The sequence below is a fragment of the Typopeltis vanoorti genome, chromosome 3, assembly GCF_054136105.1.
Source record: "Typopeltis vanoorti isolate ZY-2024b chromosome 3, IOZ_Tvanoo_1.0, whole genome shotgun sequence".
NCBI classification, from domain to species: Eukaryota; Metazoa; Arthropoda; class Arachnida; order Uropygi; family Thelyphonidae; genus Typopeltis; species Typopeltis vanoorti.
In genome coordinates this window covers 59232323-59251142 of record NC_143551.1, presented here as the reverse complement: position 1 = coordinate 59251142, position 18820 = coordinate 59232323, and the positions used below count along the sequence as shown (strand labels likewise).

The 18820-nt window shown below is 34.3% G+C and overlaps 1 protein-coding gene across 1 annotated transcript in view; it reads right to left on the bottom strand.

Annotated features, from left to right (window-relative positions):
- r (carbamoyl-phosphate synthetase 2, aspartate transcarbamylase, and dihydroorotase rudimentary) overlaps window positions 1–18820 on the bottom strand; it is a 489668-nt gene that overhangs the window by 273012 nt on the left and 197836 nt on the right. Inside the window, exon 14 of the mRNA XM_090390424.1 lies at window positions 17928–18116. Coding sequence (XP_090246550.1) covers window positions 17928–18116 — 189 coding nt within the window. The remainder of the gene's footprint in view (window positions 1–17927; window positions 18117–18820) is intronic.

Below are 18820 nucleotides of genomic sequence, written 5' to 3'. Positions count from 1 at the left end.
TGCTTTGCATTATGGGATACTAAGACAAGTAATGTGAAGTCTTAGCTTCCTTATACGAGTTGCCCCAGTGCTGAAAATACTTCAGGCGACGTTATTTGCTTACACTTGGATAAAGGATTAAATCAAGTATATAATTTCTTGGTATATCTTTAATTTAAAGCATACCTTTGTTGTGCTTTTGATCTTTGAAATATGGAGTGGAGATTGCAAATGGTAATGAACGAGCATGATATTAGTGATAAGTAAAATAGTAAGACGGAACTCCATTGAGTTTTAAAATTTAAAAAGAAGTTAAAAAGCATAAAAATAATAGGATAGTATTAAAAGATGAAAATAAATCCAGTAATGAATGATGTGATATGACTAGTAAAATACAATTGACCCTTAAACAACATGGGTCCACTTATACACTGATTTTTTTCAATATATATACTGGAAATGTTTTTGGAGATTTGTGACAATTTGAAAAAACTCAGAATAACCATGAAGCCTAGAAATATCAAAAAAATTAAGAAAAAGTTAGATATGCCTTGAATGCATAAAATATATGTAGATACTAGTCTATTTTATCATTTACTACCATAAAATATACAAAAATCTATTATAAAAAGTTAAAATTTACCAAAACTTACAGGCCTTACATGCTGCCATTCACAGTTGAGAGAAGTGTAAACAAACATAAAGATGCAGTATTAAATCATAACTGCATGAAATTAACTGTAATACATACTGTACTACTTAATTTCTTAGCTGTCACCTGTTACTATTGTGGCAAGCTCAAGTGTTGCAAGTATCTGCTTAAACGCCATGACGCAAATCATCTTCATTTGAGCAGTTCATCTCTACAGTAAATAGTGATCTCTTGTAGTTCTTGCTTAGTTTTCATGTTTAGTGCAACACTGTACACCTTAAATATGAAGTACCACTAGTAATGCTGGAAGTGCTCCCAAAAAGCACAGAAAAGTCATGACATTACAAGAAACAGTTGAATTGCTTGATATGTACCATAGATTGAGTTCTGCAGCTGCCAGTCATTTCAAGATAAATAAATCCAGTGTAAGGACCATTATAAAAACAGAAAAGGAAATTCATGAAGCCATCTCTGCATCTACACCAGCAGGTACAAAAACTGCACTTTTTTGCGAAATATCTTTTTTTTCCCTCCCCATCTCTTACTGAAAATGCAGCTTTTACGTGGGAGCAAAATTACTATAAGAAATATATATACCTACAGACCAAAGCTTCTTAAACTGTGGGTTGCGACCCCATATGGGATTGCATATTTGGATGTGGGGGTCACAAAAAATTTGGCTACAGTAAAAGGTTTCTAACACGCAATGACCAAAAATTATTTTGAAAACAAACGCGTAATAAATCTGAGGTGTTTCTGGCAGCGCTTGCCCATGATGCATCACACGACTTCGCTGCAGCCTTGTTTCTGAACACACAACGCCCGCACTTTGCACTGTATGTACCGCCAATGCTACCGAACGCTACCAGAAACACCTCAGCTCAGATTCGAGAACTATTGTATGTTATAAATTGCAGTGTTTTTACTGTATATACAAAGTTTTCTGCTCTTACAGAAACATAATAGTTTAATTATGGAAAACAAAGACTTAATATTTTTCTACTATCATTCATGTAGTCATAACCGAAAAAAATATTTTTCAGTTACGGATAAATGGCTAAATTTAGACAGAAAAGGTAAAAATACTGATGACAATGCAGCCATCTTCACTACCAGGCAGTACATCGTTAGCACATCTGGATTGACAAGAAAAAGAAAATAGGTCTAATAATTTTTGCAATATGGATTTACTTCTAATAATTATGATGATGTGGAAAATACTCTTTGCTTAATTTGCAATGAAGTTTTGGCTGTGGAGAGCATGAAATCAGCCAAACTAAAACACCACCTTAATATCAATCATGCAGAGTATTGCAATAAACCAAAGGAATATTTTGAACTATGAACTACTTTTAAAATCTTCAAATAAAGAAAAACAAATGTTTTGAGAAATTTGTTACTGTCAACGAAAAGTATTTACTTTTCGTTGACAGTAACAATATGAAACTTCTTATTTAATCTTCTTATCTTATGAAACTTCTTATTTAATTGCAAAAACTAAAAAGCCCTCATGTTACCTGCTGCTATTAAAATGTCAGGAATAGTTCATGGGAAAAAGTATGGGGATGAAATTCTTAAATTCCTTTATCGAATGATACTGTTTCCAAAAGAATTTTTGAAATTAATAATGACCAATTCCAGCAGCTTATTACCAGGCTTAAGGGCAGCCCAAAGTTTGCAATTCAGTTAGATGAAACAACTTATTTCTAACATGGCACAGTTGTGACTTTATGTAACATATGTTTATGAAGGAAGCATACATGAGGAATTATTGTTTTGTTGCCATTTGGAAGGGCATACAAGAGGGGAAGATATATATCTTGAAGTCTATGAATTTTTCACAAATGAAGATTTACAGTGAAAAATTTGTGTTGGAGTCTGTACAGATGGCTGGAGCAATGATGGACGAGAATGTTGGATTTGTAGCAAAAGTTAAAGCTGGTGGCTATGAACATATCACTTTTACTCACTGAATTATCCATCGGGAGGCACTCGTAGCCAAAAAAATATCACCAGAGGTAGATGTGTTTCGCGATACTACCAAAATCATTAACTTCATTAAAAGCTAGTTTATTTTAAAGCCTTCGTAAAGACATGGACTCCGATAACAAAAGTTTATTACTAAATGCAGAGGTAAGATGGCTCTCAAGAGAGCAAACTTTAAACAGATTATTGAAATTGAAAGATGAAGTTCTATTTTTGACTGAGCAGAAAATTGATTTTGTTAATTTTTTTCATAAACATATGGCTTTAAAAAAAATTATTTGCTGGAATTTTCAAAAAACTCAATGATTTGAACATGTCGCTTCAAATAAAAAATTTTAACATTTATGTTAAAAGATAAAATTGAAAGTTTTACTAAATAAGTTAATTAACATATGGAAGAATAGGATGGAAAATGGTTCTTTAGAAATGTTTACAGCTACAGATGATTTTTATGATTGAAAATAATCTTCCCAAAGATTTAATTGTAAGAATTATAATTGATCATCCGTAGTGCCTGCAGACACAGTCTCTGAAATACTTCCCTTCAAATTTTGATTCGAAAAAACTAAGTTGGGTTCATAAACTATACTCAAATGAAATCAAAAAACATCAGTCATCTGCCATTAAAAGTTCAAGAATAATTTGCCGAGTTATCAAGCACAGGTTTAAAACTAGAGTTTTCCAAAAAATCGTTAAATGAATTTTGACTTTGGATTAGGACAGAATTTCCAACAATTTCTGAAATGGCCCTAAATACATCAGCCATACTGTACTACGTATATTTATGTGAAGCAGCATACTCAGAATTGACAATTATAAAATCAAAACATCGATCAACTCTGAAACACGTTGAAGATGCTCTATGTCCTGCAGTATCAAATATATAGCCAGGATTTAATTATTTACGTAAAAATAATCAAGCACGTCAATCTCATTAGTATGCAAATTTGCTTTCTTCTTTAATAAATGGTCAAATTATATGTATACCAAAGAATTGTTTTAAAATAAATTTCTTTATGATTTATTATCAGTAAATATTTGATTTGTATATCTATTTTATATATCTATTGTCACATGGTGCTTAAGGGTCAAAGCTATATAACTGAGAGGAGACCTCCGCATAGCCTTTCAAGGAATGTGGAGAACTGACCAGGGCTTCTGATCTAATGTCCAATCCTCACCTTCTCGTGGTGCACACTATTAGGTATCTACTTGGATACTGAACAAATGAGGATTGGCTGGCAATTTGGGATTTAGCCGACCGAATTGTATTCTTATTGGTTAAACCAAAATACAAAATGATGATACAACATGACAGAATTTCATGCTGGCTGGGGAGTCACCTGGTTAAACAAAGCCCCTGTTGTTTTCACCAGGGAACCAGGGCAAACAGCGAAAAATCGATTACTGGAACAAATCTGAAAACACACCCCAACTCAACATCAGTGTTAACGATCGGTACTATCAGCATAAGAAGCCTGAATGGCAAAGAAATGGAGCTGGCTGAGGAATTAGATAAGCGTCAGATAGACATAATAGGGGTGACTGAAACAAAAAAGGCAAAAACTGGTGAGATCTTTCTGAGCAATAAATACAAAATGTTATATTCAGGCAATGACAATCAAGGAAAAGAAGGAGCAACCATAGTATTCAACACTAAATACGAGGCTAATCTTCTTGAATGGCAGGCAGTCTCAAGTAGAGTGATGTGGGCAAATATGAGAATGGGGAACTGGACAATGAGACTTATTTGTGCCTATGGTCCCACAGAAGGTTCTAATAAAGTAGAAGTGGAGGAATTTTTTGATGCTTTAGAAAAAGCAACTGACACAATGAAAAAGGAAAAGTTGATCCTTGTGGGGGATCTAAATAGCAGAATAGGAAATGATTGTCAGACATGCAAAAATATTTTGGGAAAATTTGGAGAAAAGAGCAAAGCTAATAATAATGGCAAATACCTATTGGATTTCTGCTCGGGACATGTACTGGTTATTACTAACACCATGTTCCAACATAAAAATGTGCACAAATTCACATGGAGAGAAGAGGCAAAGAAAAGAAAAGTCTCACTGACTATATTGTTGATAGTGATGTTTTCTCCCTGGTACAGAGGATTTGAAATTGGAAGTGATCACTATTTAGTCTTGAGCAGGATAAAACTGAATTTCGTATTGAAAAGAATAACATGTAAGAAACTTAAATATAAAGAGCCAATAGGCTTCAACATGTAAGAAAGTTTGAAAGCGAATAAAAGTTGAGCAGCTCTCAGATGTGAACTGTAGACTAAAATACACAAACAGTATTAAAAAATGAAAGAGTTTGAGAACAGCAACCAAACCTTGGAGATTCAGTGACAAGCTTTGAAGAAAACACTGATTGATTCAGCCAGAGAGGCATGTGGGAAGGCTGTCTGCAAGGATAGAAACATCAGAACTCCATGGTGGACACAGGAAGTTAAAGAGGCAGTGAAGGAAAAGAAAAAAGAATAATAAAAGTTCCTGGCAAATAAGTCAGCTTGTGCTCTTAGAGAATACAGAGACAAATGTAAGAAAGCTAAACACTGTAAAACTAGCTAAACAAAAGTCATGGGAGGACTTTGGCAAGAACATAGAAAATAAATATCAAGAAGGTGGTAAGATATTCTGGAGCTTGTTCATGAAGCTTAGAAATGGAGGAAAGAGTGGTGTAAAAGAAATTAGAGATGATAAAGGTGACATGAAAATGGGAGAAAAAGATATCCTTTAAGTATGGAGGTAATAACTTCAAAAAATTGCTAAATGAAACAAGCAGTGATCGCGTAGTGGTAAAAAACACTCAATAGGCATACACTCAGGAATACATATCCATACTTGAAGTAGAAAAAGCCATTAAAGGCAGCAGGAGTAGATGATATTCGACAGAAATGCTGAAGTATGGAGGTATAAAAGTCTTACAGTGGCTGCACTGCATAGTTCAGAAAGCCTGGAGAGAAGGACGAATTCCCGATGATTGGAGTAGAGCTCTCATAGTACCCACATATAAAAAGGGAAATAAAACTGAATGTCAGAATTACAGAGGTATTTCCCTACTGAGTGTTCCAGGCAAGATTTATGCAAGGTGCCAAGAGAAAAGGCATTCAATATGCTATAGTTATATGGTGTCAATGGGGCATTATATCAAGCAATACTTAGTCTTTATTTAAGTTGTAAGTCAGCAGTTAAAATTGAAGGAAGTATAGGAAGGTGGTTTGATGTTAAATCTGGTGTGAGACAAGAATGTACATTATCCCCTCTGTTATACATTATTTATATGAATCACATTATGAAGGAAAATGGTATTAAACATGATATCAGAATTGGAGATGTTAATGTCTGCTCTTTGCTTTATGCAAACGATGTTATACTTCTAAATAAATCTGCTACAAGTCTGCAAGATTCCCTGACTAAATTGAATAACTCTTATAATAGATATGGTATGAAGGTCAGCAATAAAAAGACAAAGACAATGAAAATAGGCAGAATCATCGAAAATGTCAACTGCATTGTGAACAGAGAACCTATGGAACAAGTAAAATATTTCAGCTTCTTAGGCACGATTTTTAGTGAAGATGGTAAATTAAATATAGAAATAGACAACAGAATTAACAAAGCTGGTATGCTAGGAAGTCAAATGAATAAATTGGAATAAGAGAGAAATTAGAACACTAAATTAGCTGTATACAAGATAGTGTTGAAACCAGTTTTGACTTATGTATCTGAGAGCTGGGTCAGAAGCAAAACACTTGACCAAAGACTAGAGACCGCAGATATGAGAGTCCTGAGAAAGATTAGAGGCATGAACAGATGGCATCAATGGCAATATCATATTAAAAATGAGGATATTAGGAAAGAACTTGACATTGTCAGCATCCAGGAATGCGTCAGCAGAGCTAATCTCATGTGGTATGGTCACTTAAATAGAATGGGCGAGGAAAGATTAGCAAAACAAGTGTTCTCTGCCAGGTTGGCAGGAAAACAACCCAGAGGAAGACCGAGATATACGTGGATTGATATGGTACAAAGTGTCTTAGATGATAGAAATATAAGATCTGATAATGTTGGAATCTTGACTAGTAACAGACTGATTTGGAGGAAAATGGAAGAAGTTAGTAATGATGTAAATTTTTCATGTAGTACTATCATATCCTGTACATACCTTGGGGGGTACATGACAGGAATTTGATGATGATATGATTCAAGAAAAAGCGAAGTCAATACATGACAACTTAATGCAAAAGGAAGGTGAAGGATCTAAAGCTGGAGAATTTAATGCCAGCAAAGGATGGTTTGATAATTTTAGAAAGAGGTTTGGTTAAAAATTATCAAGATAACAGAAACAGCAACTTCTGCAACCAAGAGGCAGAAGACGAATTTCCAGACACCATTAAGAAAATCATTGAGGAGAAAGGATATCTGCCTGAACAGGTTTTTAATGCAGATGAAATAGCCCTATTCTGGAATAAAAAAAGCCACATTTATTAGTAAGGAGGAGAAGTGAGCAACAGGATTTTAGGTAGGAAGAGATATGCTAACTCTATTTTGTGCAAATACAGTTAAGTTTATGATCAGGACTGCCCTTATCTGTAAAACTGCTGACCTCCAAGCCTCAAAGGTCAAACACCAGCTGCCAGTCTTTTGGTCATACAACAAGGACTGGATAACAAGAACCTTTTTTTTTTATGGATTGGTTTCATTGATGCTTTGTCCCTGAAGTCAGGAAGTATCTTGCCAGTAAGGGAGGGGGGGGGGGCTTTTAAAGTTCTTTTGATATTGGACAATTCCCTTGTTTGGCACCCCAGAACCTCATGAGTACGTTGAAGGTGCCGAAATGGTCTACTTTCCCCCAACACATCTAATTCAGCCTGAAGACCAGAAGTCATAAAAAATTAAGCCTCGTTACATATGGTACTCTATGGAAAGTATTGTTAATGCTATGGAAGAGAACCACGATAAAGAGATCATAAAAGTCTGGAAGAATTACACCATTGAAGATGCCATTGTCATTATAGAAAAAGATATGAAAGGCAGTCAAGCCCGAAACAATAAATTCCTGCTGCAGAAAATTGTGTCCAGATGTTACATGACTTCCCAGGATTTATGGCAGAGTCAATCGAGGAAATCACGAAAGAAATTGTGGATATGACAAAAAAGGTGGGGCGGAAGAATCTTATAGAAATTCAAGAGCTAACAGACACTTCACCAGAAGAATTAACAGAAGATGATTAGATGAATGCTTCTAAACCAGTGCCGGATGATGAGGAAGACAGAGGAGGAAGCAGTGCCAGAAAACAAATTAACATTAGACTATCTGGCAGAAAGATTCTGATTATTCAAGACTGCTTTTGAATTCTTTTACGACATGGATCCTGAAACTAAAGCAAATGGTGAAAGAAAGAGTAGTACCATATAGAAAGATTTTTAGTGGGGAAATGAAAAAGCAAAAAAGCCAGACAGAAATTACGATGTATTTCCGTAAAGTTTCATCAAGTGTGCCTGCCTCTCCTTCCACCTCCTCATCAGCCATCCCTGAAACAACAAGACCAACCCCTCCTCTTCTTCTGCCTACTCAACATGAAGACAAGGATGAAGACCTTTATGATGATCCACTTCTACTTAATGAATAGTATATAATCATCATGCCGTACAATTAATAAACTTATCTGTTGTGTGTGTGTGTGTGTGTGAAAATCTAATAACTGTCTGCAAGAACTGCATGAGATGTTTCTGTGTCATGATAATTGCCTAAGTATTCGCCATATAGAATATCATGTGCAAGACTTATATGGAAGTGGATAGCCTATCCTTACAGAGGCATAAGATGAGTGATATTTAACGTAAAATTAATAATGTATTAGTTTTTTTTATTGTTTTATAACTTTGCTTTCAAAGAGTACTGTACATTACTGTACAGCATGATTCTCTCTTGTAATTGAAGAAACTGTGTATCAGCTTATGACTGTAATACTGTATGCCATAAAAATTTTATGATGATTCATTCATTAGTGTACAAACTAGGTTACCGTGAAACAACTGTATCCATTACAGTAGGCTACCATAAAGCAATCATATTGCTGCTTTTCATCATCAATGGATGAATATTGAAAGTTTATTTTTCACTTGGTTAGAGTATAATAAATTTAGTTTAATCCTTTATCCAAGTGTGAGCAAACAAAGTTTGCACCTGAAAGTATCTTCAGGACTGGAGTAAGGTGGTACAACACCAGGGCACTCCTTGCAAAGGTGGAGCAAGATACCAACACTCCTATCTCAGTATCTCCCATAATGCAAAACACATCTCCCTGCGGATATGTCTAATGTTATGCATTAAGGGAAGAGCCACAACCCAGACTAGTTTCGACCTTTATTGAGGTCTCTTCAGTGGGAGCCAGGCCCAAGTGGAGTGTTGGTAGCTTGCTCCACCTTTGCAAGGAGTGCCCTGGTGTTGTACCACCTTACCCCAGTCCTGAAGATACTTTCAGGTGCAAACTTTGTTTGCTCACACTTGGATAAAGGATTAAACTAAATTTATTATACTCTAACCAAGTGAAAAATAACCTTTCAACATCTTTCTCTAAATCTAGAGTAATTTATTAAGAAAGGGTGGCACACCATTGGGCAACTCCTATAGGTAGAGATGACCTGCTAATGCTTCTGCCTGGTATCTCCACTTGGGCCTGGCTCCCACTGAAGAGACCTCAATAAAGGTCGAAACTAGTCTGGGTTGTGGCCCTTCCCTTAATGCATAACATTAGACATATCCGCAAGGAGATGTGTTTTGCATTATGGGAGATACTGAGATAGGAGTGTTGGTCGCTTGCTCCACCTTTGCAAGGAATGCCCTGGTGTTGTACCACCTTACCCCAGTCCTGAAGATACTTTCAGGCGCAAACTTTGTTTGCTCACACTTGGATAAAGGATTAAACTAAATTTATTATACAATGGATGAATAGTTATACCTATAAATATGAATTTCTTTTTCACATTATCTTTTCATTTTTGATGTCTAGTGTTAGTAATACATAATATCTACAGTGTTTTGTATCATATAAGACAGACAGATAGGCAATTCATCTTGTAAACAGACAACATAAACTTACGGTATTGATAAATGTAGTACAGTACTGTAAATGTATTTCTCTTCCTTATGATTTTCTTTTCTCCATCCAACAGGCACTTAAGCACCCATTAGCCTTCGAATTATCCATGGATTTCCTAATCGTAATACAAGGATAAGCAGGTTACCCCCTATGCCTCTAAGTATTCTTGTCTGTAAATTGCGTGTGTTCTACTGGCCGGTTTGCCAGTAGAACACACGCAGGGACATTTTCTTTTCTGTTAATCGACTGATAACAAACAGTCGATTAACAAAATGTGTTAATCGACTGTTTGTTATCAGTAAAGCTTCTGGTCAACAGTAGGCTATTAGTAAAGTTTTGGGTGAGTTAAAAGTTATATGCAGATTTTTGACTGTGCAGGGGGTTGGCACCCATAACTCCTGCATTATAAAATTTAAAAATGAAAAATATTAAAAACTAGAATGTAAAAACTGTAAATGATAAGAAAAGAATGTAAATGTCTTGAAAGTAAAACAATATATGATGAAAGATTAAATCAATTTAAAGGGTGAAGAGTAAGGCTGTTTTGAGAAAGCCATCATCAGAATAAAATCAGTCACCATCTGCAATCTTCACTCCATATTTCGAAGACTGTTACTGCCAAAAGTACAACAAAGGTTGGCAATAGAGTTGCATTCAAGACACATTCTGATCTTGGGTGCTCCATAACATTGTAAAATATTCGTTAGTTTATTCTTTTTCTATCTATCTACGTCTTCACTTAAATTTATATTTTGTCCCCCCCTCTTTTTTTTTCTGCAGTTAGTTAGACCTTGTGTGGTAAGCCTACCTAACGTAGCAGTTCCTAAACAATCGCACAAAATCAATTAAGAAATTTATATTTTTGTAATGACTGTGCCACTTGATTGATCTTCTACTGCTTGAAAGTTAGGGCGAGAAGATAAAATTAAATTGATACGTTTGCACAATTTCTTTACATGCAAGTTGTGGCAAACCATCCCCTTAGATCATATAGGTTCGATTTTTATGAGCAGTGCATTAGTATGCAGGAATCAGGCAAATTATTTGATAAACAAAACAATTTATTCATTCTAATTGAAAGAAAGTACAAAAGGATCAATACTAAAATTAAAATATCTCTCAGGCTCTATACTTTTTATCAATATTAGCTTGGATTCAAATTAATCAACCTAGCTTCACAATTCTTCTTTAAACAAATTGACTAATGCACTAATTATTCCAATAATTATTCATACACTAAAACAGATTTGTGCATACTACATCATATTTTTACTTCAGACATTAAATTATATCAAGCACTCTAAACCTTCACATATGCTAACTCTATCTTACCACATATAACTCAGCAGATTATTTCACAAAAATTAAACTCATGACCTAGAGTCCTTATTAATGATCTTAACTCTAACAAAATTTTCAATACAATAGCAATCTCTTCCACACATTTCATTCATTGTATTAGAAATTTCTAATACAAGTCCTTACTTGGTCGTACAGTCTGCAATTGTAGATCCTTCTTTTGCCTTCGTTATAGCTCACTACCGGGCACCTATTACAATATCGAAGATATTTCATCGACAGAAACCATTAGAAAACTTGGTGGCTGGAATTTCAGAACTGACCGTCATTACTGCATAATCGAGCCTTCTATTACTTCCGGACGTCTGTTGGCAGGACATGGATTGGCGACCTTGAGTCTGCAAAACACACTGGAATTCCTTGCATCTACGGCTGGAATCGAGAGCCAGAACGTCTGGGTAAAGGCGATGACAAATCCAAAAAGTGTGCACCTAAGAGCCACACGCCAATAATGAGAAAGAGCCTTCTTACTACCTGCGGGGAAGAAAGAGCCTGAACTTTCGATCCATCCCCCTTTTATTCTCTTCCTTTGACCTTGAAACTGCTACCAATTTTGATCCCTTGGGTATTTCCTGGGTCTCCACTAGCCACCTTTTTCCGTCGTTGTGTTAAGGCGGGAAGCCCCAGTACATACTTGACCTTCGCCAGTAATTGTCTAAGGTCATAAGTTAATCCGTCTGGAATATTTCTTTGTCTGGAACTTTCTTTTGTCACAATTAAATTCATACTTGTCAAGAAAAAAATGAAAGTTCGAAAATAAGAATCAACCTTTAAACCCTGAAGAAAACTGACTGATTCAGCCAGAGAGGAATGTGATGAAGTTGTTTGCAAGGATAGAAAAATTAAACCTCCATGGTGGGCTCAAAAAAAAATTAATAAGGCAGGCCTCATGCAATTTGAATAATAATAATAAAAAAAAATCATCCGGGATTTAATATATCAATCTATAGCCAGTGGGTTCAGCTGACAACAGTCAGCTTAGTCCGCTGGCTATAGATTATGATATCGAATCCTATATGATTAGATAACAATCTCAAATTTTGGATTAAAAAAATTCAACTATAGTTCTTTAGATTAAGGAACAAATTTAACTGTTGATGCTCCATAACTAGATTTTAAACTCCACAGCAAGTTATGAAGATTTTTTTCATCTGAATTTGTGATGAAGGTACGTTCAAAGCACTGTTGTATCGTCCATCTTGCTAATTGTTCCATCTATTCTTATTTCTTGAAATTCCGTTTTTATTTTGTTAGATGCTGATTGATACTGATCCGAGTATAAGGAAATTTATATTATACTGCGCCACCCTATATTCAGATTAGTCTATACAATACAGAGGAATCAATCATCAACTAACCTTTGCAATCTCACTTTATACAGGCCGAGGTTAATATTATCATTTAAGGCTTCCGCAAGGTTCGAATAAATTTATGAGCGGTGCAATGAAGAAAAATCAGGCAAACAACAAATTGAATTCAATAAAATAAACATTTAATACAGGGTTATAGAACATGTACATTTAAGTATAATTTTCTAAGCAAGATAATCTAATTGAACAATATTCAAAATATCTCTGAGACACTAGTAGCCTCTCGGTTTGGTAAAAGATTGAAGTTAAATTTACAGATCTTATTCTCCAACGCTTAAATACTATTATCACAACTTGTCTATATTCAATGATATAATTCAATTCTTTTATACATCAGTTTAGTTCAAATACTCATAACAAACATAAAACATTAGGCATTAAACATTCAGCTGTCAATTCTATATTCTTCCGAATAATTGAAACTGGTTCACACAGTTCAATGTTCCAGAATTTTACAGTAATTATTCTTAAGGTAGACTTCTCTAATTTTCTCTTAGTCAACAAACACTTAATTTAATTATGAGGCAGTTATCATTTCAAGGGGGGAAACACTTTAAACCTCCATACTTCGGCTATTTTTAGTAGAACGCCACAGGTAATGTTAAGAACATCAGGCGGAGCTAACTCTTATTTCTTCACACTGAAATACAAGAAAGACTGCTCTTACCGGGTTACACCTTTTACACACTGGATTTACTATAGGCACACTCAAAACTGTAGTTAACTATTACTTTGAAGCAACACTATTCAAAAGAAATCTTCACTATAATAACTGAAATATTAAACATAGAGTTTCACAAGTATTGACACACTCATTTTAGGTAATCTACTTATTCCTTATTTTCTTCTATGCATTAAATTCAGCTTTACACTATTCTTCCTCAAAACAATTTGAATCCATCGTAATTTTAGAATTCCGTAGAAATATTCCGAATTGCCTATTAATTTCACGGTCCTTTCTTAATCGATTTATGGCATTTCCCAAATCCCCTTACTGCCACCCGTTACTTCACTCCTTGCTGTCCTGAACGCTTTTTTCCTCTTTACTTTTGTTTTCCAATTAAATACCTTCATTCTTCCAGCCAAAATCCGGTTCTAGCCAGTTCAGATCATATCAACTCCTTCTCCCTTCGAATACCATAGCTCACGCTCCACGCATGCGTTATCTAAAATTAACTCAGTTTCCTTGACAACAACCAATCAAATCTAATCAGAAGAATTACATAAAATCACTCTTACATACAGAAACAAAATAAAAAAGATATATTACAATTCATATAATATACATTTAAATTTACTTACACACAGTTTCTCATAATAAATTTTACAGAATAAACTAAATAAAATGAATGACATATTTATATAGAGTATTTTGATTATTATTACATATTCTAAGATTAAATAATTAATTAATAACAAACAAAACTCTACGTAATTATATGAATAATAATTTACAAGCAAGAGATTAACATCAAATAATATTTACAAGTCTTGCTTAAGTTATGGCAATTTATGTTAAATGTGAATGAAGAGTTATAATTCCCAAATGTCTTCATTCACAATTTAACACTAAGCACTGTCTACTCTGCTCTGGATACATATGTGCTACCATTATTACAAAAATGGACTTGCTGTAATGATGTCAGCATATATTAAGTTGAATGCTAATAATTACTGATTCCAAAGTCTTTTAAACTTAAGTTCTATTAGTGCTTAGTTTTATTGTGCATACTTTTATGTGATGGGATATCTATTGGAGAACCATTAGACATTCCAACTATGAAGGGGATTTGAGTATTGAGAGGTCATTAATGTATGGGAAGGGTTGGGAGAGAAACTCAGAAAGTAATCCAACAGAGGTGGGAAACTTGAAAACAAGAGCATACAGAACAACATAATGAAACAACTAAAGGAAGAAATTGAAAGACCAATTGTGTGGGGGGGAAATGTGTAACAATATACTTATTTTATGGGAATTGAAACTATTAGCTAGAAAAGGAATACAGAGTAGTTGTATCATAATAAATTTAGTTTAATCCTTTATCCAAGTGTGAGCAAACAAAGTTTGCACCTGAAGGTATCTTCAGGACTGGGATAAGGTGGTACAACACCGGGCAACTCGTTGCAAAGGTGGAGAAAGCTCACAACACTCCTATCTCAGTATCTACAATAATGCAAAACACATCTCCTTGTGGATATGTATAATGTTATGCATTAAGAGGAGGGCCACTACCCAGACTAGTTTCGACCTTTATTGAGGTCTCTTCAGTGGGAGCTAGGCCCGAGTGGAGATACCAGGCAGAAGCATTAGCAAGATCATCTCTACCTATCTCCACTCGGGCCTAGCTCCCACTGAAAAGACCTCAATAAAGGTCGAAACTAGTCTGGGTAGTGGCACTTCCCTTAATGCATAACATTATACATATCTGCAAGGAGATGTGTTTTGCATTATGGGAGATACTGAGATAGGAGTGTTGTGAGCTTGCTCCATCTTTGCAATGAGTTGCCCGTTGTTGTACCACCTTACCCCAGTCCTGAAGATACTTTCAGGCGCAAACTTTCTTTGCTCACACTTGGATAAAGGATTAAATTAAATTTATTATAGTCTAACCAAGTGAAAAATAAACTTTCAGTAGTTGTATCATTGGAACAAACAGCTTTCCCTTTTAAACTTAAACTGATAGATGAGAGGTTGCAAACCTTATTACACTATTTGTTGAAAGTTTTTCCACTTGGTTATACTATAAATTAAAGATACCAAAAAATTATATAATTGGTTTAATCCTTTATCCAAGTGTAAGCAACAAAGTTTGTGCCTGAAGTATCTTCAGGACTGGGGCAACTCATGGTAAAGGTGGTATTGACTTCACATCACTTGCCTTAGTATCCCATAACGCAAAAGCACATCTCCTTGCAGACATGTATAATGCTAAGCATTATGGGAACAGTCACTACCCAGACCTGTTTCTACCTTTATTGAGGTCTCATCATTGGCAGCCACACCCAGAGGTGATACCAAGGTTCTTTAATTTATAGTATAACCAAGTGGAAAAACTTTTAACAACTAACTATCTCTAATCCAGAGTATTATAATAATAAGGTGTGACACCTTTTGGCAACTCTTATATGAAAATATGACTTCTGCATTACTTCAACCTTGGTATCACCTCTGGGTCTGGCTCCCTCTGATGAGACCTCAATAAAGGTCAAAATTGGTCTGGGTAGTGACCCTCCCCATAATGCATAGCATTATACATGTCTGCAAGGAGAAGTGCTTTGCATTATGGGATACTAAGACAAGTAATGTGAAGTCTTAGCTTCCTTATACGAGTTGCCCCAGTCCTGAAAATGCTTCAGGCACAAACGTTATTTGCTTACACTTGGATAAAGGATTAAACCAAGTATAAAACTTCTTGGTATCTTTAATTTATTACACTATCATGTGTGGATTAGTAGTTTTGAAAAAAAAAAAAAAAACCGTAGATACATATTTTTAATATCTAGAGGTCATATCTCTCGGGAGAAACATGTGAGGAAGGCTGTTCCCAAGAACGAGTAGATGGAACAAAAGATGAGAGTGAGAAGGATTTGATGTGAAACTGAAATCAATATGGATGTTGACCAGCAGTTCTTCAAATTTTTAGATGTTTAGAAGAGTCGAAATGATAGTGGCTAGTTTAGTGAAGCGATACCCATAAAATTAACAGGTCTGACATCAATGTTGGTCAAGTTTTCTAGAAATCATGACCAGAAATTCCTAGAAAAAACATCCAACAGTAATGATAAAATTATTCATTGACTGCAAATGTTTTCTGTGAGTGGCTATGATGATAAATTGAGAGCTCTGTGATACTGCTCTAGCTATGGCTGGAATGTTTTCAATGTTTGGTTTCAAATTTTCTCAAGATTTTTTTTTTTTTTTCCTTCAAATTCTTCAATTGATGCAGTTACAGAGATGTAGGCAATCAACTACAGTTCTAGATTTAGGTATTCCAAATACTCCAAACATACCACAAAAAGCAGAACTGGAAGTCCATTGGGAGAAATGAATGCACTATATCCTCATTAGGATTGACATCCAAGTTTGTAGAATGAATGTGCATCACGTAACAAGGAATTGTTACAAAATGACAATTTATGAGCATAAAATATCTTCAGAACTACACCTGAATAAATAGTAGATATTTCAAGCATAAATTATTTGCTCATGTGTGAGTAAAGGATTAACACAAGAATATAATTCCTTATCTAGCATAATTTACTTTGTAAACACATGTAAAACCTTCTACATTTGCAACATGATGGTAGTCACTTCTGGTCTTGTATGAATAGAGCAATTAGCATGTCTTAATGCAAGATTCAGAGACAACTAGTAGGAGCAATGTAATGGCACTTTGGTTGTTCACTAAAGAGCCTTAACCTCAATTCATTATAGAAGATAAATTTTGATGCCAGATGAAGCAATCATCAATATGGTCCAAAACTACCAGTACAAACCTTTCCCAAGAGTTTGGCTATCACTAAAGACAATTACAGCTTGATCTGTCATCAGTGATTTGGGGAATAAGCACATGTTCTCACTAACTGCAGACATCGATTATTTTTGTAATACTATGCAATTAATACTGTGAATTAATTATGTTATGGATCCTATAAATGAATGCATAAACAATCATCATCATCATCAAATTCCTGCCATGTACCCTCAAGGGGTGTACAGGGTATGATAGTACTACATGAAAAATTTACATCATTACTAACTTCCTATCTACAATTGCAAAAAAAAAAAAAAAAAAAATGCATAAACAATATGTATGAATATTCTAATGCATGTTCATACATAGACTGAAAATTGTGCAATCATAATTGTCAAAAATATGTTTCTTTATAATGGAGAAGGAAGGAAGTGAATTTTACCTGAAATACAAATTCTGAATAGATATCACTTCAGAAAGTTAAATTCTGAAGTCATATCTTCAGAATTGAACTGAGACTTATGACTTATTTAAGATATTTTTCTAAAAATGTCTTAAATAAGACATTTTTAGAAAAAATAGTTTAAATTTATAGACACTTCCAAAGTAAATAAATCTTACAGCTTCGACGTAATGTATTAAACATGTGATAGAAATCTTCAAAAATGTAGTAGTAAGGCAACTAGTAGTATAAACATAAATTCACACTATGAAGTGGAACTTCACTAATGTTAGTGGATCCATTTGTTCACTCATTCACTTTCATTTGTTACTGATCTTTATTTTTGATGACTCAGCATTCACACAAACACTAGAAACATACTGGCCAGTTAAGTCTGCCATATTATTTTCACCATTATTTTAATAATGTTCATGATTTTCAATGGTTTAAAATTTTGAATGCTAAAATTCTATAAGACATAATATATCCCATATAGTAACATTAAAATCAGTCCTGACTTCCAAAAATTCAACCTTACTATAGAACTTACTTCATGTGAGTTGGGATTAAGGGCATACTGAATGTTACACTCTCCAACAACACCAAGATGACGTATTACACTGATGGCAGTAGTTCTTAACTTATTATAATCATCATTTGTAAGTGTTTGACTTGGGGCTATCACAATTGATTCTCCTGTATGAATACCTAGTGGATCAATGTTTTCCATATTACACACCTGCAAACATAAAAATATATAATTTAATAAAGTGAAGCAACATAATTTGTTATATTGATCAAATAAACCATATCTAGAATATAAATACAAAATTGACATCAAAATCATGCTTAAAAATTTAATCTGAGCTTTATAAAAAATAACTCCAGTTCTAATTTCTTATATTTTAAACCATTCTTTGTTTAGTAAATATAATTTTAAAACTTGAAGCTGTTATTAACACTGTAGATTGTTTTCCCATAAATAGTTCTGTAGAAGCTATTCTTGTAAGAAAGTTTAGTATCTTTTTACGAATAATTTAGTTTTTTTTTTAATACACTAATCCCACACACAACAGGTTGCAAAGCTTATATAGCACACTGGTGCTTTGTGTGTGTGTGTGTGTGTGTGAGAGAGAGAGAAGTGCTATTTAAGAAAGAGCACCATTACTGTTTTTATAAAAAAGATTAATGCTGACATCCTTCAATATGAATAAAATATGAGAAAGGCAAAAATGCAAATCTGTGAAGACAAATTGCAAATGATTATTATTAGCCTCACAGCTGTTGTGTTTGCAGCTGTGAGGGAAGTGGTAGAATAATGAAAATCAATTTGACAAAACAGCATCATGAAAATACTTGTATATGTATAATATAAAAAAGCCTGCATATAAACATTTTTAAATGTATAAAAATAAATCATCAAAAATTAGAAATAAGGTATAT